The sequence below is a fragment of the Heteronotia binoei genome, chromosome 5 (genome assembly GCF_032191835.1).
Source record: "Heteronotia binoei isolate CCM8104 ecotype False Entrance Well chromosome 5, APGP_CSIRO_Hbin_v1, whole genome shotgun sequence".
In the NCBI taxonomy this organism is placed as follows: Eukaryota; Metazoa; Chordata; class Lepidosauria; order Squamata; family Gekkonidae; genus Heteronotia; species Heteronotia binoei.
The window spans coordinates 6147377-6167736 of NC_083227.1; the positions used below are offsets into that span (position 1 = coordinate 6147377).

The 20360-nt window shown below is 48.1% G+C and overlaps 1 protein-coding gene across 1 annotated transcript in view; it reads right to left on the minus strand.

The window, feature by feature from the left end:
* The window catches only part of LOC132571595 (zinc finger protein OZF-like), a 388663-nt gene extending 387318 nt beyond the window's left edge, over positions 1 to 1345 (minus strand). Inside the window, exon 1 of the mRNA XM_060238393.1 lies at positions 1281 to 1345. Coding sequence (XP_060094376.1) covers positions 1281 to 1343 — 63 coding nt within the window. The 5' untranslated portion in view covers positions 1344 to 1345. The remainder of the gene's footprint in view (positions 1 to 1280) is intronic.
* Positions 1346 to 20360: the final 19015 nt, after the last annotated feature.

A 20360-nucleotide genomic window follows, 5' to 3' on the forward strand; every position in this document is an offset into this window, starting at 1 on the left:
AAGAAGGAAGTGGGAATAAAGCTGCCAATCTGAAGAGTGTGTCTTTCTCCTGAGGGGAATAGCAGGTTAGATGGAAGAACTTGACTCAAGACGCATGACTGAGTCCCAGAGTTTAGATTCTTCATCTTCCAAATCTTTTCGGGTTAGGAGTGTCCTATAACAGTGGAATCAAATCACATTGTCTTATTTGCTAGCTCTACGATTTCCTTTGCTCATATCTATAGGAAACAAGATACCTCTTTGGAAATTCCTCTCTGGGACTGAAAGCAAGGAATGGAGAGGCTTTAAGAGAACCCTTTTTCTACCTTGTGGGGCAGACTGAGGCCCTAGACAACTAGAAGGTTCTATGCCCCTTCCATGCCAAGCTGAGATGGAAATGCCAGCTGTGAACTAAAATGGCAGACAAGACAGCAGAGTTCGTCCTTCCATAGCCAGTTCTCAGCCCAGGTGAGGCCAGGCCCAGACTGGAGGGAAGCCCCTGCCTGGACCACCCCACCATCTCCACCCCTCTCCTGATGCCCTCTCGGGTGCTTCAGGCCCAGAAGTGCCAGGCAGGGTCTCCCTCTCTGCAAGGAGAGCCCAGAACCCCTCCCCACATCGGAAGAAGGAGAGTGGAGGGAAGCAGAGACCAGTCACTGGGACCAGGGCAGACAGACTGACCCCCTCCGTCCTCCTTATAGTCATTCCTCAGAGCAAGAAGCAGCAAAGGATCCTCACCCAAAGAGGCCACGTTCCCATAATTCTCCAGCATGACTTCCTTGTAGAGAGCTCTCTGGGCTGGGCGCAGCAGGGCCCACTCCCCCGGGGTGAAACGCACGGCCACCTCTTCGAAGGACACCCTCGCCTGCGAGGAGGAGAAGGAAGCGTTTCTTTAAACACAGGAGAGACCAGCAAGAAGAGCCTGTGGAGACACCTCCCCCTCCCCACTCGGCCCTCTTTGGGGGCGTTTTGGAGCCGGAGGGGCTGTCCTCGGCCTCAGAGGGCTAGCAGCCTACCAGGGAAGAGGCCAGAGTTGCCCGGATGATGAAGGGCGAAAGAGGTTTCTGTGGGGAATCCGATATTGTTAATAGAGACATTTGGAGTTTGTCCAGATCAAAAGTAATGTTCTAATTGTCCCCTTTTTCTTCAGCAGAAAGCATCCTAGTCAGGGGCTGACTGTTTTTCTCCCTTCCCAGTGGGGAACGCTAGACTTAATGGGAAGCAACCCAACCCTCTGAGAATTACATCCTTATCGTCTGGCACACGTCTCCCCGGTGACCCCCCCACCCACCCTACAGTACCTGAGCTGGCTGCATGGCGGCTCCTTTCCCTTCGGCACACGGAGGAGACGGTGGAGGGGGCATCCAAGGGGGGTCCTTGTACTCCTGCCTGGAAGGGAGAGGAAAAAAGAGGGTGGGAAACCCTTTTTGCACCATATACATTTTCTGGATTCAGGGCTATTAAATACTGGGTTCAGTGCATGAAAGAGCCCCGTAGCGCAGTGTTAAAGCTGCAGTACTGCAGTCGGAGCCCTCTGCTCACGACCTGAGTTCGATCCCGGCGGAAGCTGGTTCAGGTAGCCGGTTCCAGGTCGACTCAGCCTTCCATCCTTCCGAGGTCGGTCAAAGGAGTCCCCAGCTTGCTGGGGGAAAAGCGTAGATGACTGGGGAAGGCAAGGGCAAACTACCCAGTAAAAAGCCTGCCGTGAAAACGTTGTGAAAGCAACGTCACCCCAGAGTCGGAAACGACTGGTGATTGCACAGGGAATTACCTTTACCTTTTTTCAATGCATGGGGGAGTCTCTTGCGTAGTGATTAAAGCTCCTTATTAGCGATTCAGCATCTCTACTAAGTGACAACCAACTACTGCTAAGTACCGGAATATGTGGCAATAGATACAGCTGGGGCAGGGGAAGCCCAGCCCCCAAGAAGCGGAAAACCCCCTGTGATTGTGCCCTTTCTGGATCCTTCATTAGAATACCCATTCTTATTGGCAGTTCCTGGCATCTTCTGATACTGCCTCGCGATTGGCCAGTTTGAATAAAGCAGCCAATCAGGATGCAGATCTTTGGATCCTCTCGGTCTATTGTGTTGCGCCTCAAGCTGAAGACAAAACACTCAACATGTCCAGGCATGCTTTCACATACATAGGAAAGGAAAGGTCCCCTGTGCAAGCACCAGTCATTTCCGACTCTGGGGTGATGTTGCTTTCACAATGTGTTCACGGCAGACTTTTTACGGGGTGGTTTGCCATTGCCTTCCCCAGTCATCTACACTTTCCCCCCAGCAAGCTGGGGACTCATTTTACTGACCTTGGAAGGATGGAAGGCTGGGGATCGAACTCAGGTCGTGATCAGAGCTAAGGACTGCAGTGCTGTGGGGAGGAGAGCTGGCCCTCCTGCTTCCATTCCTCCAAAACCAAGGGGCACAGAAGCTGAGGAGGAAGATTTTCTGCAAAAAAAAATCCCCCTTTGCACTCTTCAGGCTCCGTTACTTCTGGGTCCCAGTGGGGAAGCAGGGAAAAGGAACTCCCTAAAGCATCCCACCCAGAGCAGATCAGCTGTGGGGAGGAGAGCTGTCCCTCCTGCTTCCATTCCCCCGCAACAAAGGGGCACAGCCTGGATGCTGAGGGGAAAGATCCTCCGCAAAAATAATCCCTCTTTGCACTCTTCAGACTCTGTTACTTGTGAGTCTCCTGAGGGTCCAGTGACTCCTTGTGCCCCCCTTAACACCCCCTTCCCAGCTCCCCTAGCCTTTCCTTCAACCCCTCCCCCCTGCCCCCCAAAGATCTCCCCCCACAACCCCCCCTCTCCTTTCCCTGCTCCCTCCTACTCCACCACCCCAATTATCACTCTCCTCCCCCCCCTCCCCAAACTATTCCCTAAATGTGCCTCTGGAAGCCACTTACACTTCCTCCAGTCTCCACAGGCACTGGATTCGGATCCTGCGCTCGAGTCCGCTGCACGAACCTCCTTCCTGGCTCTGCACAAGGGGGACAAGCGGCTCTAAGTGGGGCAGGAACGGAGGTGGGGGGAGAGGACAAAGGGGAGGCAAGAAGAAAACCGGGTGGGGGGGCGGGTGGGCTCTTTCACTCAACCACTCCCCCCCCCCAGCGCTGTGATCTTTGCTTTGGGTCTTGCATTGCAGCCCCCCACCCCCATATCCACCCCCCATAGCCTCTTGGAGCTCACCAGATTCCCTCCCAGGCACTTCAAGCAGAAGTCTCCGAGATCCAGAGGCGCCTCCTTGCAAGGGGTGGGGGGGGGAGCAGGAAATCGCTCCCCCCTTACAGCCCCTCCCCCCCATGTGCCTCTCTAGGACTCCTAGTCCCGCCCCCTCTCTCTCTTTGACTCTTCCAGGGAGAACAAAGCAGGAGTGAAGGAGCACCTTTAAGAGCCACAAAGTTTTATTCCGGTTGTAAGCTGACATTCTGTATAAAACTTTGCCGGTCTTAAGGGTGCTCGCGGTCTCCTGCTTTGTTCTACTGCTTCAGACCAGCACAGCTGCCCGCCTGGATCCATCTTCACTTTTTAAAGGAAAAAAGGAAAGGTGGAGGGACTCATATGCAATGTTGCCCTGGTTTCCACCAGTTCTCCCCTCAGGAACACTCAGGTGCAGAGCGTTAACGCTGCAGTACTGCAGTCCTAAGCTCTGCTCACGGCCTGAGTTCGATCCCTGGCGGAAGCTGGGTTTTCAGGTCGCCGGCTCGAGGCTGACTCAGCCTTCCACCCTTCCGAGGTCGGTCAAAGGAGTCCACAGCTTGCTGGGGGGAAAGTGTAAAAGACTGGGGAAGGCAATGGCAAACCACCCCATAAAAAGTCTGCCGTGAAAACGTTGTGAAAGCATTGTCACCTCAGAGTCAGAAACGACTGGTGCTTGCACAGGAGACCTTTCCTTCCTTTCTTTCCCCTGGAAAAAAGAGGTGCTGGTCCAGGGGACACTGCGGGATCCTGCCACAAAAAGCCCCCCAACAATTCCAGCTTAGAGAGCATTTCAGCCCTTCACAGAAGCCAGGAGAGAAAATGCCAGCAGGCAAAGAAATGGAACAGATGGTGGCATTCCTTGGCATAGCCAGGCCTGTTTTAGAGGAATTTGTTTTGCTGTTGTGCAGTCTCACAGTCAAGTCCGACTCTTTGCCACCCCCTGGACCATGTCACGCCAGGCTCTCCTGTCTTCCACCATCCTCCGAAGTCTGCTCAAATTCGTGTTAGTTACATCAGTAACGCTGTCCAGCCATCTCCTCTTTTGCCGTCCCCTTCTTCTTTTGCCTCCTGTCTTTCCCAGCATCAGGGTCTTCTCCAGGGAGTGCTGTCTTCTCATTGGGTGGCCAAAGTATCTGAGCTTCAGCTTCAGCATCTGACCTTCCAGGGAACAGTCTGGGTTGATTTCCCTTAGGACTAATTGGATCTTCTTACAGTCCAACGGACCTTTAGAGTCTTCTTCAGCACCACATCTCAAAAGCATCTGTTCCTCTGCGCTCGGCCTTCCTTACGGTCCAGCTCTCACAGCCATACATTACTACTGGGAATACCATCCCTTTGACTAAACGGACTTTTGTTGGCAGGGTGATGTCTCTGCTTTTTATATTACTGCCCAGGTTCGCTATAGCTGTCCTCCCAAGGAGCAAACGTCTTTTAATTTCATGGCTACAGTCACCATCTGCAGTGATCTTGGATCCCAGAAATATGAAGTCTGTCACTACTTCCGTGTGGGGATTTTTAAAGTCACACTAAATATCATAGTGGGGGGGGGAGTTGCATGTCTGAAACAGATTTTGATTTTTTTAAAAAAGAAAAGCCATCCTCCAGGTGGGCAGTGGGGGGTCCCCTGAAAAGACAACTCATCTCCAGACTACGGAAATCAGCTTCCCTTGAAAAGATGGATGCTTTCTTTTATCTTATTCCTAGGAACAGGCCTAATTTGGGGGAGGAGCTTCCAGGAGCGGATCTTCAGCCCGCTAAATTTTATTTTGCTCCTTCTTTCTTATTCTCCCCCTCCAACCCCCCCCCCCCAAAAGCCCCACCTTTCTTCTGGGCATCATTGTTCAAACCCCCAGTGAGAATTCTCCTGAACCCTAAGATGTGACAAACTTTCTAATATTTTTCCCCACAAAAACATGGAAAAAGAACCAAAACATATAAAGCAGACGGATGGGAATCTTCATCATGCCACTGTGGCCATATAGGATAAAAATTACTTTTTAAAGTATGAGGTGAGTAAGGTTTTGTAATGACAATTATAATTCAAGAAGCATTTTAAGACAGATGCTGAGCTGATATTATTTAGTATACCTTCTGGTGTTGTCAGGGGTTGTGGCATATGTAAATGAGCAGAAGCATATGGAGCAGAGGTCCATCAGTGGCTATTAACCACAGCATATTATTGGAAAACTCTGTCTGAGGCAAGTGATGCTCTGTATTCTTGTGCTTGGGGGTGGGGCACAGTGGAAGGACTTCAAGGCCCACTTGTGGACCTGCTGGTGGCACTTGGGTTGGTTTTTTGTTTGTTTTTTGTGGCCACAGTGTGACACAGAGCATTGGACTGGGTGGGCCATTGGCCTGATCCAACACGGCTTCTCTTATGTTCTTATGGAGCTCTCTGTATGGGGCAGTGATGCTCTGTATTCTTGGTGCTTGAGAGGGGAGAGGACAGTGGAAGGGCTTCTAGTGTCCTGGCCCCACTGATGGAGCTCCTGATGGCACCTGGTTTTTTTGGCCACTGTGTGACACAGAGCGTTGGACTGGATGGGTCATTGGCCTGATCCAACATGCCTTCTCTTATGTTCTTATGTGACACAGAGTATTGGACTAGATGGGCCATTGGCCTGATCCAACATGCCTTCTCTTATGTTCTTATGTGACACAGAGTGTTGGACTGGATGGGCCGTTGGCCTGATCCAACAGGGCTTCTCTTATGTTCTTATGAGTTGTGCCAATAAGCTCTGGCACCTCTTTTTCTTTAAAAAATGACCCCTGACTAGGAATAAGCCCTCTTTGGTGGAAAATACAACAGGCCCTAGAAAGAGGCTCTGGGCGAGTGCCCCCCACCCTTTCTGTCTTGCCACCCGAGTCCAGTTATTCACCCCCCCCTTGTGGTCTTCCCACTCCCAACTTCCCACCCCCATTCCTCACCCTAATAACACCCACCTCCCAACCACCTCTTCCTGTTGTCTACCTCCTTGCACCCTTGGCATGCCACTACCCCCGCACCTGTGACATTCACTCACCCGCACCCTTGCTGTCTTCGCACCCACTTTACAGGTGAAATGGATGCTTTCTTCCCCAACCCTGCATGTGTGTGTGTCTGTGTGTCCCTGTGTCTGTGGTGGCTCAAAGCCCTGAATGAGGCCCAGAATGGAGATAAGGAAGAATAACTATGGGGGGCTTAGCATCAGTGTCAGCTTGTGGTGTGACCTGGGGAGGGGGGGTTGCATGGCTTGGTTATGTTACGGTATGCCATTGAGTATGTGCCTCAAGGTGGCTGTTTTCAGGAGAACTGACCTGACTTCAGCTTTCCATCCCTTCTCCCTTCGTTGAAACCGTGGCTGGCCCTAGACCGTTTGGCATCCTAGGCAAGGATAACTTCTGCCCCCCCACACACTGATAATGTCACCAAGTCACATGGGGGGGCCCAATTTGGCTCCCCCAGAAGGCCGGCACCTTAAGAAATTGCCTAGTTTGCCTAGTGGCAGGGCCAGCCCTGCCTGCAGCCTCTACCTAGGAAAAGGGCAGTCCTCCATAGTGGAGACGAAAGCGGGAGTGAAGCGCCCTCAGCAGGTTATAATGACTCAGAGTCCACCCTACAAAGCAGCCATTTCCTCCAGGGGAGCTGATCTTTGCTCCACCCCTCAAATATTCAGAAATTTCCCAACCTAGAGTTAGCAATCCTATGTCCTTCTCAGCCAACCATCCTGGGATGAGGCTGAGGTGAGGAGGGAGACAGGGAGTCACAGGAAGTGTGAGACAGCTCCCTGGCTGGCTATTTTGGTGGAGTTTAGAGGCTGCCTGTATTGGTGGGCTGTTGATAGGGCAGCATAGACCTGTTGCTGGTGGAGGCCGTGACACAACACATTTTGTGAGGCTGCAGTAGAGCACCAGTCCTTTCTGAGGCCAGTTGACAGAGGCCAGAGATAAGCATGGGATGGGCATGAAACAACCTAGAGTGCCACAAAATGCACTGATGCATCAAAGACACTTGGGAACAAATTTTAGAAATGAAAAAGTGGAACTCTCGCAGCTGGAATATCCTGCAACAGACTGGAACGGGCATTAAACATATATATGATGTTAATAGAGATGTGTGATTTCCGCTTTTTTATTTCTACAGTATTGCTCTAGAGTGTCTGTGACGCATCCCAGTGTTTTTTGTGGCACTCTAGGTGGTTTCATACCCGTTCCAGCCTGTTCCGGAGGCATTTAGGCCAGGAACGGGTTAATAAATGTGTGAGTTCCACGTGTCCAATTCTAAAATATTGTTCTCAAGTGTCTGTGACGCATCCCAGTGTTTTTTGTGGCAGGCTAGGTGGTTTCATGCCGTTCCGGGTTGTCCCGTAGTGTTCAAGAAGCATTTTGGCCTGGAACGAATTAATAAAGATTTTCCAAACCTTTAATCGTTTCAGTTGACCTTTTCCCAATGTGACAATCTCTTTTTTGAAATGTGGTGACCAGAACTGTACACAGTAGTGCAAATGAGACCGCACCATCGATTTATACAGGGGCATTTTGATCTATGCCGCCTCTAAGCTGCAGAGTCTTGTGAGCAAAAATTCTACTTTGTGACCTACTGGCGTTAAAAGTTCTGAGCTACTGGCATTAAAGCTGTGAGCTCCTGCGTAAATTAGTGTGCTCTGGGGGTCATCTTTGCTGAGCCGAGAGAAAAATGAGTGAGCTGGAGACTAAAAATCTGTGAGCTTGCTCACACCAACTCAGCTTAGAGGAAGCACTGATTACAATACTTGCTGATTTGTTTTCAGTTCCCTTCCTAATAATTCCCAGCATGGCGTTGGCCTTTTTTTATTGAGTCGCACACTGTCTCAACATTTTCAGTGAGTTCACTACCACAATGCCAAGATCTCCCTCTTAAAAGCTCTCTCATTAAAAGCAGAAAAAAAATAAAAAAAGGAGCGTTACCCTATCCTTTGCTGATCTTTCATGGGGAGGGGCTGGTTTTAATTCCCAGGGCTTTTTTTGTACAAAAAGCCCAGCAGGAACTAATTTGCATATTAGACCACACCCCCTGCTGGCAATCCAGCCAGAACTGCGTTCCTGTTTTTTTTTTTTAAGGCCTCCTACTTCCCCTGTGGTAAGAGTCTTTGTGCAGCACCTGCCCTATTTGCATGTAGAGGGGCGGGTTTTGCAGGAACATTCAGGAAGAATTACAAGTTGGGATTATAAAAAATCGGAAAATGTGAACATCTGTGGGGAAAGAGCTGGAACCAAGCAAAAGCATCTACATGTCACAGGAGTTACACGGAAGACTCTTGCTTATGGCAGTACAGACCACAGTCCCTGTTCCCTTGACTGAATCAGCTTCCTGAAAACATTTCATTGCAGAGTTTGCAGAAAGCCATGATAAAGGCAGCCTTTCTGCCCCTCCTTTTGCGGGCTGCTCCCTCAGGCTTTGGGCATAACACAGAATGCACACGAAGAGGAAACTGTTGATTTGGCCCATCTGAAGGGGGCCACCTGCAGAAGGCCCTGCTCAGAGGAGCCCCGGCTGTCTTCGTGGAGCAGAGCGGGAAAGGCGGTTTTGCAGGCAAGAGGGATCCAGGCTTATTATGGGATGGCCAATCATTTCAATTAAACCTGATCAGAGCACATGCAGAATGAGTCATTTGGGTTTAACTGAGCAAGCTTTCTGAAAGACTTAGCCCTTCCAGACTGGTACAATGAAATATTCAAGGCCTGATTTCCAACCATGTTTCGATAGAACGAGCAGTTAAACTTCTTAGAAATAAGTCCCTTTAAACTGAGACATGCTCTTTTATTAGTTAAAAATTGGATGAAAAGGTGAAAATTAATCATACAAGTACAGAAAAACGCACATAATATAAATCAGGTCCATGAACATTCCTCAGACTTAGCTAAATATGTACACGTTACAGTTCTCTTAAGCGTTGTGTTGTGTGTTTGTGTGTCTGCACCAGGAAGTCATAGCCCTCTGGTGACTGACCCCGACTGAGGAACTGGAGGATATTCAGAGAGGTGGCTGAATAAAGCCCTATATGGCCTGCGACCTGCCTACCTGAGGGACCGTCTCTCCCCACATGTTCCCCAGAGAGTACTGAGGTCTGGGACTCAAAACCTTCTCACCATCCCCGGGCCTAAGGAAGTCCGTCTCAAGACAACCAGAGACAGGGCCTTTTCTACAATGGCCCCTACATGGTGGAACCAGCTACCGGAAGAGGTGAGGGCCCTGCGGGATCTTACCCAGTTCCACAGGGCCTGTAAGACAACCCTCTTCCGGTTAGCCTACGCCTGACTGGATAAATGTAGCTTATTAGATTCTGTGAATTATACTGTATAGTTTTAATGTTAAGATTTTAAGGTTTTTAGGCTTTTAAATGTTTTGATTTTAAATGTAATAACTCTGCACTCTGTTTTATTGTTTTATCGTTTGCTGTGAGCCGCCCTGACCCATTTTGTGGGAAGGGCGGGATATAAGTTATAGAATAAATAAAGAAATAAAATAAAGTCCACCCCCGTCTTCCCAACTGTTGGTATTTCAAGGAGGTCTCCCATCCCAGCACGAACTAGAGTCAACTCTGCTTAGCTTGCAAGCTCTGACAAGATCAGGCTTCTTTCAGCTGAGGGCAGAATATCAGTTCTTAAGTTGATAGGCAGAAGGCTCTACAAAATGGGAAGGCCTGCGCACCGATAGGCTCACCCAACAGAGGGTCTTTTCTGATTGGAAGCCCCCAGGAGAATCCTGATTAAACCTCTTATGTCACTTTCGATAGAGGGGACAGAGGAAGAGAAATAAAACTTGTGAACTTGAACATGTAATTGTCCTCCAGATGAAAAAAAACTGGACCCTAAAGCAACTGTGCAAAGGAGTAACTATACCACAGGGGCTGCGATACGATGGCAGCCATGACATTCTCCAAGTCTTCTTATAAGGCCAAGACAGTAGTTGTTCGCAGAGCGATAATTCTCCTATTCAGTTATCGCAATGAACTGTCAAGACAGAGAGGGGGTTACGGATTTTGATGCTTTTCCGAACTTTACAGATGTTGTTGTTAAACTGCACAATGCATAAACATTACTTTTGTTTTCAAAAGTTTGTCCCTCAATACTTTTGAGTTTAATTGCGATTGCAAGTGGTTCCGCAAATGCGAGGGCTGCGATAGAGTTAATTAGATCCTGTTCTATGCCGTTCTCAAGGAGATGCTCTGAAGCTGGGTTCAGGTGGAAAGGTGAATCGGGACCCCTGAGCCAAGTCACTCTGGTTTCCAGCTTTCGTCATTCTTGCCTTGAAATTGATGTCCTCTGTCAAAGAGCCCTCTTTTTGCCCGTGGGGTAGCAGGGGGTTTATAAGAGAATTGACAAAGACCGTAGCTGGAAAAATCCCCTTGGTGTGAAGAAGATAATATTGGATTTATATCCCGCCCTCCACTCCGAAGAGTCTCAGAGTGGCTCACAATCTCCTTTACCTTCCACCCCCACAACAGACACCCTGTGAGGTGGGTGGGGCTGAGAGGGTTCTCACAGCAGCTGCCCTTTCAAGGACAGAGGCTCAGAGCAGCCTACAATCTCCTTTCCCTTCCTCCCCCACAACAGACACCCAGTGAGGTAGATGAAGATATTGCATTTATATCCCGCCCTCCACTCCGAAGAGTCTCAGAGCGGCTCACAATCTCCTTTCCCTTCCTCCCCCGCAACAGACACCCTGTGAGGGGGGTGGGGCTGAGAGGGCTCTCACAGCAGCTGCCCTTTCAAGGACAGAGGCTCAGAGCGGCCTACAATCTCCTTTCCCTTCCTCCCCCACAACAGACACCCTGTGAGGTAGATGAAGATATTGCATTTATATCCCGCCCTCCACTCCGAAGAGTCTCAGAGCGGCTCACAATCTCCTTTCCCTTCCTCCCCCACAACAGACACCCTGTGAGGTGGGTGGGGCTGGAGAGGGCTCTCACAGCAGCTGCCCTTTCAAGGACAGAGGCTCAGAGCGGCCTACAATCTCCTTTCCCTTCCTCCCCCACAACAGACTCCCTGTGAGGTAGATGAAGATATTGGATTTATATCCCGCCCTCCACTCCGAAGAGTCTCAGAGCGGCTCACAATCTCCTTTCCCTTCCTCCCCCACAACAGACACCCTGTGAGGTGGGTGGGGCTGAGGGGGCTCCCCAGCAGCTGCCCTTTAAAGTACAGAGGCTGAGCGGCCTACAATTTCCTTTCCCTTCCTCCCCCACAACCGACACCCTGTGAGGCGGGTGGGGCTGGAGAGGGCTCTCACAGCAGCTGCCTTTTCAAGGACAACCTCTGCCAGAGCTATAGCTGACCCAAGGTCATACCAGCAGCTGCAAGTGGAGGAGTGGGGAATGAAACCCGGTTCTCCCAGATAAGAGTCCGCACACTTAACCACTACACCAAACTGGCTCTCCACCAATAATGTCATAACAACTTGAGTCAGTCTCTTCTTCATAGTTTCTTAGGAAGTTTTTCTGGGACTGCAGCAGACTGGGGATCCCGGAACTGCTGAAAGTGAGCAAGATTCTTTGAGCCTGATTTGGGCTGGTAAGAGGTTACACCATAATTCAGTCAATTGACGGTAATTTCCCCTAGAAGGGCTTTGAGATGGTAAGTGGCCCATCGAATTGAGTTCCGCAAGAACTTCTGTCCTTTGTAAGGGCAGACAGTTAAACACACTCTGGAAGGTTGCAGCTTTAATTTTAATTGGGCTCCCTCCTCACACTTCTGCTGTTCCAATAAATATCATTAGAATCATGAATACATATTTCTTCTCCTGGACCCTTTTTAGTTGGAGATGCCGGGGATTGAACCTGGGACCTTCTGCTTACCAAGCAGATGCTCTACCACTGAGCCACAGCCCCATTCATGGCTCTCCAGGGTCTCAAGCTGAGGTTTCTCCCACCTACTTGCCTGGACTCTTTTTAGTGGTCGATGCCGGGGATTGAACCTGGGACCTTCTGCTTACCAAGCAGATGCTCTGCCACTGAGCCGCAGCCCCATTCATGGCTCTCCGGGGTCTCAAGCTGAGGTTCTTCACGCCTACTTGCCTGGACGCTTTTTAGTGGGAGATGCCGGGGATTGAACCTGGGACCTGCTGCTTACCAAGCAGATGCTCTACCACTGAGCCACAGCCCCATTCATGGCTCTCCAGGGTCTCAAGCTGAGGTTCTTCACGCCTACTTGCCTGGACCCTTTTTAGTGGTCGATGCCGGGGATTGAACCTGGGACCTTCTGCTTACCAAGCAGATGCTCTGCCACTGAGCCACAGCCCCATTCATGGCTCTCCAGGGTCTCAAGCTGAGGTTTCTCCCACCTACTTGCCTGGACCCTTTTTAGTGGGAGATGCCGGGGATTGAACGTGGGGCCTGCTGCTTACTCCTCCACTTGCACCTGCTGAGATGGCCTTGGGTCAGCCATAGCTTTCATAGCAGCTGTCCTTGAAAGGGCAGCTGCTGCAAAAGCACTCTCAGCCCCATTCACCTCACAAGGGGTTTGTGGTGGGTGGGGGAAAGGTAGAGGAGATTGTGACCGCTCTGAGATTCAGAGTATAGGGCGGGATATAAATCCAAATCCAAGCAGAAGCTCTACCACTGAGCCACTGTCCCTCCCATGCATGCATGTGTAGCAGCCTCCTCACTGGTGTTCTCTTTTTGGTGGCCCTTGGAGCAAGCGACCCATCTGTTCCCCCCCACCCCCCAAATATGGCCCTGATGGCTACTAAAATGTGCACTGAATGAAGCTTTCCCCACCCTCCAGGCATTTATATGGTTTTTCTCCAGTGTGACTTCAGAGGCGGGAACTTAGACTGAACCTATCAATGAAGTTTTTCCAAACTCCAGGCAAAGAGTTTCCAAACTCTTTGGTGAGAAGTAAGGTGTGCTCTCTGCCTGAAACTTTTTCTATACTTCAGGCTTTTATACATTTTATTTCTATTATGCATCCTTTGTTGAATATTAATAACTGATATTTCAAGGAAATTTTCCCTGCTTGCAGGGCACTCCATCCTGATGTCTCTTTGACATGTGTTTTGCTGTAGAGCGTCATCCCCCTGTAAAAGGCCAGGATTACTCCTCCCTTTTGCTGGGTGTATTCCTTCCTCTTTGCTTGGTGTAGCCGAAGAGTCCAACTTCTCTTTCACATTGGAATATGCATCCTCTTTTCCCATCCATCGGTGCTCTTCAGCTTCTTTCGCTGACTTCCACACGGCTCCTGCTGAAAGAAAGGAACACCTGGTGATGATGGAACACTTTCCAAAAATATTGAACTTTGAGTTCATACCACCTAGAGACTACGGAGATTTTCCAGGGAGTTAATGCTGCCTTTGTCGTATTTGCTAGGTATTATGAATTTATTTTGATAAGGATTATAGTTAAAATGAAATTATGGAAATATATATGGTTTTTATTCTTAATGGACTATAAGTAAGATAGACAATATTACGTATTTCAGTATTATAATGGACTATTAATCAAATCAGATAATAATAATAATAAGAGTAAGTTACAAATTCCTTTTCTTTCTTTTTAAGTAGACTATGAAAATGTTAATGTTACCTTTATTTCTTTTTAATACCTTAAGTACAATACACTGGGGAAGTCATGAAAATGGGGGGGAGGGAGGTGGACAATGTGATGCAACATATAGAAATCTACTTTTGAAAACAGTAATTGAACTGTGATATAATATGTTGTTGAATAATAAAATTGTTTACACACAGAATGGAGATCTCTCAGTCTTTATACCGTGGTCGAAGGTGGGGGCGAAGGGGTAGGGTTGCCAAGTACAATTCAAAAAATATCTGGGGAATTTGGAGGTGGAGCCAGGAGACTTTGGGGGCGGAGCCAGGAGCAAGGGTGTGACAAGCACAATTGAACTCCAAGGGAGTTCTGGCCATCACATTTAAAGGGACAGCACATCTTTTTAAATGCTTTCCTTCCATAGGAAATAATGAAGGATAGGGGCACCCTCTTTTGGGGCTCATAGAATTGGAGCCCCTGGTCCAATCGTTTTGAAACTTGGGGGGTATTTTGGGGAGAGGCACTAGATGCTATAATGAAAATTTGGTACCTCTAGCTCAAAACAAAGCCCCCCCAGAGCCTCCGGTACCCATGGATCAATTCCCCATTATTCCTAAACCAGTAGAAGATCTAGAGCTGTGGGTAGGGTGGCCATAATATCTGCAGGCCAGCCAGGGACACCTTGAGGGGGGAATGAATGTGAGTGCGCGTGCGCGAAGCGCGCTCCGCCGCAAACAGGAAGTGACCTCACTTCCAGTGACGTCATGCCACCGCCGGAAGCAGGAAGTGACATCACTTCCTGTGACATTTTCCCAAAATGCCACTGCCAGAAGCAGGAAGTGACATCACTTCCTTTGACAGCACTTCCTGTGATGCCATTTCCCCCAAATATCACCGCCGGAAACATGAAGTGACATCACTTCCCCAAATTGCCACCGCTGGAAACAGAGACTTCTGGTGACATTACCACCCCCAAAATATACAACTTGAAAAAAGAAGAGAAACTTCAAGATGTTCCCTGCTGAAGAAAAAAAGGCTCCAACCGCAACCCCTCTTGAGTCAGATTCACAGGAAAACAACCCACTATCCTTGATACCTGCTTGTGCTCACAAACATTTCAGCAAGACTGTCCACAGTATCAAAGGGTCTTGATCAACCCAGTAAAAGCGACAAAGCAACCCTTATCTACAATCAAACTGAGATCAGCAGCTAAAACCACCACTGCCAGTCTGTGTCCCGTAGCCCAGCCCGAAGCCAGGCGGATACAGGTCTAGAAGAGCAGGTCCTCCCCAAGCAGCACACAAAAAAGAAAAAGGTGTTCAGGTGCCACTAAAATACTAAAAACTGCAAAAAAGAAAGGAAACCAATATTATTAAAGTGGTGGAACGAGCTGTCAAGTCACAGCCAATTTGTTCCTTACCTTCTGTTGTGTGATGGTCTGGAAGGAGCGACACCGTTTTCAGTCTTTCTTTTTTTTACTGAATTTATACTTCTCTGATTTCCCTGCAGCCTTGAAGATATCTTTCTTTTCCGTAATATAGTGATAAAATTGTTCGCAATCCATATCAAAATTCACTTTGACTTGCAGCTCTGCTTTCACCAGGTCTACGTTGCACCGATTCCTGGTCTCCGTCCAGTGAGCTGACATGAGGCTGAAGACCCTCTCCACAAAAGCGTTGGAGCATGGGATACTCAGGACCTTGCTTACAAGAAGGAAGAGGTTTTCGCACTTGTGAGACCGAGTTCCCATCTCAGAGAATATGGCCACCCACTTTTTATCCACAGTGATTTTCGGGTCAACACAGGCCACTTGCTCATCCAGCAGGCTCTTGGCATCGGTGTATTCACTGTATAGGTGATCCAGGTTTATTATTTTCTCCATTTTCAGCTGCTCAGCAGCACACCGCAGGTGGTCGTAAGTCACACTTTTTTTAAGAGAAAATGGTGTCAAAGCACACAGGTGATTCTTCTCAGAGAAATCAAACTTTGCTTCCAGGTAGGTGATGGTTTTTTCGAAGAACTTGAGGAAGTCCTGCTTCACTTTCCTTGCCTTTGAAGGGGGCATTTTGCGCAGCGCCTTATCTGTATCCGTTCCAAAAAAGGAGTCAGCTTTGCGTTGCTTAAGGCTGTTTAGCAACCTGAGCATGGCCTCAAACAATTCGGGTGCTGTCAGTGCATCCCGCTCCAGAATCAGTACGGTCTCCTCAATAGGCGTCAGAGTGGTCTGGAGAAACATCATGTAAGTTTGTGATGTACTGTAGCCCTTTTCTCCAGCCTCATCGTCAATGTGGCGCCGTATCAGAGAAGGACAGTCGTCCTTTCCCAGCTTTTGAAAGTACGCTTTAACGGCTGGCCAACACTTCAACATCTTGTTTATGGCAGGCACAAAAGACAGCCATCTTGTGGGTACATGTCGAAGCAGGCGATCACCCTGCATCTCCAAAAACTCAAACATCTCCTTAAGTTCCTCTGGACGTTTGGCAGAAACAGAAAAATGACCAAAAGCCTTCAGGATGAGAGACTCGATGTCGCAGGTGAGCATATCGCATCCTTTTTTGGCAGCATTGTGCACAATGTGTGCAGGGCACCTGGCGGGCACGATGTCTTCACGGCCTCTACTCAGAAGTGTGTACACAGAATGGTATTTCCCAGAGTTTACATTCACGCTGTCTGCTGAGAATGCAGACAGACGAGCTAAGTCCAGCTGGTATTTTGTCAAGACATCCAAAATCTTTTGCGTGACATTCTCAGCCGTTTCATTGGCATCTTCATAGAAATCAAGAAGACGATTGGAAATGCCGTCCTTCAAAGTGAAGTATTTAAGGCATAGGGGGAACATTTTCCTGTTGCGATGATTTGATGCGTCGCTGGAAATGCTGTAGAAACAATGTGCTGCGTCAAGATCTGACAGAATCAGTTCTACAGAGTAAGGCGCCAAGACATCGCGTATCAAAGCTGCGCCCTTTGTTTTCCCACAGGTCATCTTGGTCACAATCTCTGAATCGGGAAATGTGACTCTGCACAATTTGACGCCGCAGTCAAGAGACCGGTATGATAACGCATGGCTTGTTCGTGTGGTATGCCCAGGTTAGTTCAGCACCCGCAATTCTGGCCTGAGCAGCGGTGTCTTTTTGGTAGACAAAAAAAGTTGGGATGGATTCTGAAGTTCCAGCTTGGCTTGCCGCACTCCTGTGAGAGCCAGTGTCCTTATGAGCTTTCACATCACTCACTCCACCGTGACCAATTCCTATCTCCTTCAAACACGTCGTGCAGAACGCTTTGTTCTTGTCCGTTGTCTCTTTTAGCCAGGGGTAGGTGTTTTTCCATTCAGGATTGAACACAACCAAACGCTTGGGGCTTCTTCGTTGGTGGTTCCCGGGGCTGGTGTCCTTTGCCCCCTCTGGCGCCTGAGGTCGAAGCCATGGTCTGCTGTAAGGGCCTAGATTTCCCTGTTGCATGAGGAAAAAATGGTTCAGTAAGCAGAAGACATCATCTGTATGCACAAGGATAACTTTGGCTCCAACCCCATACTGGCATCACAGTCCCCTCTCCCCCCTCCTGTAATCTAGAAATAACAACTTTTACTGTGTGTCAGGAGGGGGGAAATGCCAAAATGCTTTCAAAATATTTTGAGATGCCTTCACGCATAAAATATTGTCTGTAATAGGAAATAACTTTCTCTAGAAAAATTGTTAAGTATTCATATAACTGCCACATATGCAATAAGGCCTCTGTCCTGTACATCCTCTCCAACACCACAAGTTCATATTAATAATGCAAGATACCATCATTTTACATGATATTTTAAACACGGACTCTGTATAATTTAAACACAATTATTCTGATGAGCCTTGCAACCGCAGTATGTTTTATTTCATACATCTGCAGAAGTAACTAAGCTTGCAGTCAAATAGTATACAACACCAAAAACTTTAAAATATTTGTAATCAGACATGGAACCTGATTAATATGCAGAAAGACTTCTCAAAATATGTTTAACAAAACCCACATACGATAATTAGTCAAATGTCCATTTAATCTGATCCTAATACTATGGAGATGTTTTCATTTCAAATTATTTTTATGGCTTACTGGTATGACAAATTGATAGATAAAAAATTAAAAACATGGGGAAAATTGTAGAGAAACCTATGTATATGGATGGGCCCGAACCCAGCTCAGGAACTAAAGTTTGTCATGAATGTTGGGGCGGTTAATGGTTTGTGGAGAGATGTTTATTAATTGAAGAGCCATCCTGAACTTCCACAAATTTTGATGCAGTTCATGGCAGTTTGTGAAAAGCAGGGACGATCTGGCCACCCTAACCCTGATTAAGGTTTGTGCACCTTTGGGGCCATGAGTTTGCATAGCCAGCCGTTGGCAAGTATGGGGAACATTCCTTTGAAAAGGACCAACAGAAGGCAGTATCTTTAGAGTTTTTCTGCCAGCAAGAAAGAAAGATTTTGGTCCTGCTTTAAATGAAAAATCGTTTACTCTTTATATAAATTGGATCTCATTGCTGCATTGTTTACTACTAGAGCGCATCATGCCGTATGTAGAAGTGAAGATTTGGAACCACATATATATAAGTGGCTTGCTCCTTATAGAAAAAAAGATATATAGTGTAACAATGGGTGAGTTTTTAAGAGTGTATGCTCCGAAGAAGAAGAAGAAGAAGAAGAAGAAGAAGAAGAAGAAGAAGAAGAAGAAGAAGAAGAAGAAGAAGAAGAAGAAGAAGAAGAAGAAGAAGAAGAAGAAGAAGAAGAAGAAGAAGAAGAAGAAGAAGAAGAAGAAGAAGAAGAAGAAGAAGAAGAAGAAGAAGAAGAAGAAGAAGAAGAAGAAGAAAAAGAAGAAGAAGAAGAAGAAGAAGAAGATATTGGATTTATATCCCGCCCTCCACTCCAAAGAGTCTCAGAGCGCTCACAATCTCCTTTCCCTTCCTCCCCCACAACAGACACCCTGTGAGGTGGGTGGGGCTGAGAGGGCTCTCACAGCAGCTGCCCTTTCAAGGACAACCTCTGCCAGAGCTATGGCTGACCCAAGGCCATGCTAGCAGGTGCAAGTGGAGGAGTGGGGAATCAAACCCGGTTCTCCCAGATAAGAGTCCGCACACTTAACCACTACACCAAACCGGCTAGCCAAATTGTTTTGAGATACAGTTTTGGTTTCATCCCTGGGTCTTCGAAATATATTATATTAGTTCATAAACAACCTATATTAGAGTTTTGTTATTTATATTTTCACGGTATTTCCTTTATGAAGCCTCAGTACTTATATGAAGAGTTTTTTAGCTAGCAATGGAGTGGAAGGCTTTGCTATGCTTCTAATAAAAGGAACTGGCTTACTCCCTTGTAATATACAGCACAAGGGGAAGATATCATAATACTGAAGAAGTGGGAACACAAAACGCGTCTACTATATTATTAACGTTATTTGTATGCTGTATCAGTTTATTACGGGCTCTGTTTATAAGGATGTATTGTATTTTATGGGTGCCAATGTTGACTTTTGTATTAAATGTATACAGTTTGAAGCAGTTTCATATTTAAAAAGCATATAAATATATTAAAAAGTAGTCTGGTCACAGATGTTTTTTGGTTTCTGTATCTGTCCTTGAAAGGGCAGCTGCTCTGAGAGCCCTCTCAGCCCCACGCACCTCAAAGGGTGTCTGTTGTGGGGGAGGGAGGGAAAGGAGATTGTAGGCCGCTCTGAGCCTCTGTCCTTGAAAGGGCAGCTGCTGTGAGAGCCCTCTCCGGCCCCACCCACCTCACAGGGAGTCTGTTGTGGGGTGGGGGGGGAAGGGAAAGGAGATCATGAGCTGCTCTGAGACTCTTGAGTGGAGGGCGGGATATAAATCCAATGTCTTCTTCTACCTCACAGGGTGTCTGTTGTGGGGGAGGAAGGGAAAGGAGATTGTAGGCCGCTCTGAGCCTCTGTCCTTAAAGGGCAGCTGCTGTGAGAGCCCTCTCCAGTCCCACCCACCTCACAAAGTGTCTGTTGTGGGGGAGGAAGGGAAAGGAGATTATAGGCCGCTCTGAGCCTCTGTCCTTGAAAGGGCAGCTGCTGTAAGAGCCCTCTCAGCCCCACCCACCTCACTGGGTGTCTGTTGTGGGGGAGGAAGGGAAAGGAGATTGTAGGCCGCTCTGAGCCTCTGTCCTTGAAAGGGCCGTTGCTGTGAGAGCCCTCGCAGCCCCCCCCACCTCACACGTTGTCTGTTGCGAGGGAGGAAGATAACGAAAATTGTAGGCCGCTCTGAGCCTCTGTCCTTGAAAGGGCAGCTGCTGTGAGAGCCCTCTCAGCCCCCACCCCCCTCACAGGGTGTCTGTTGTGGGGGAGGAAGGGAAAGGAGATTGTGAGCCGCTCTGAGACTCTTCGGAGTGGAGGGCGGGATATAAATCCAATATATTCTTCATCTTCTTTTCTTCTTTAAAGGCTCCAAGTTTAAAGACTGTGGCTTCCCATTAGTGCTTATCTTTTGGTTTAGGTTAAATAAGGCCACAGACAATCCCCAGGCCTTGGAAGGAAGCGCAGGCCACACACGGTCCCAAGACAGACATGTACAGTCCCTACCTGCCCATCCCGCCTCTTCATCACAGCTCAGGAAAAACATAAAACTCTTGGCACATAGGCTCTGACTTTCCTTGATCAATTCTGGACCACGCGGCATACAATAA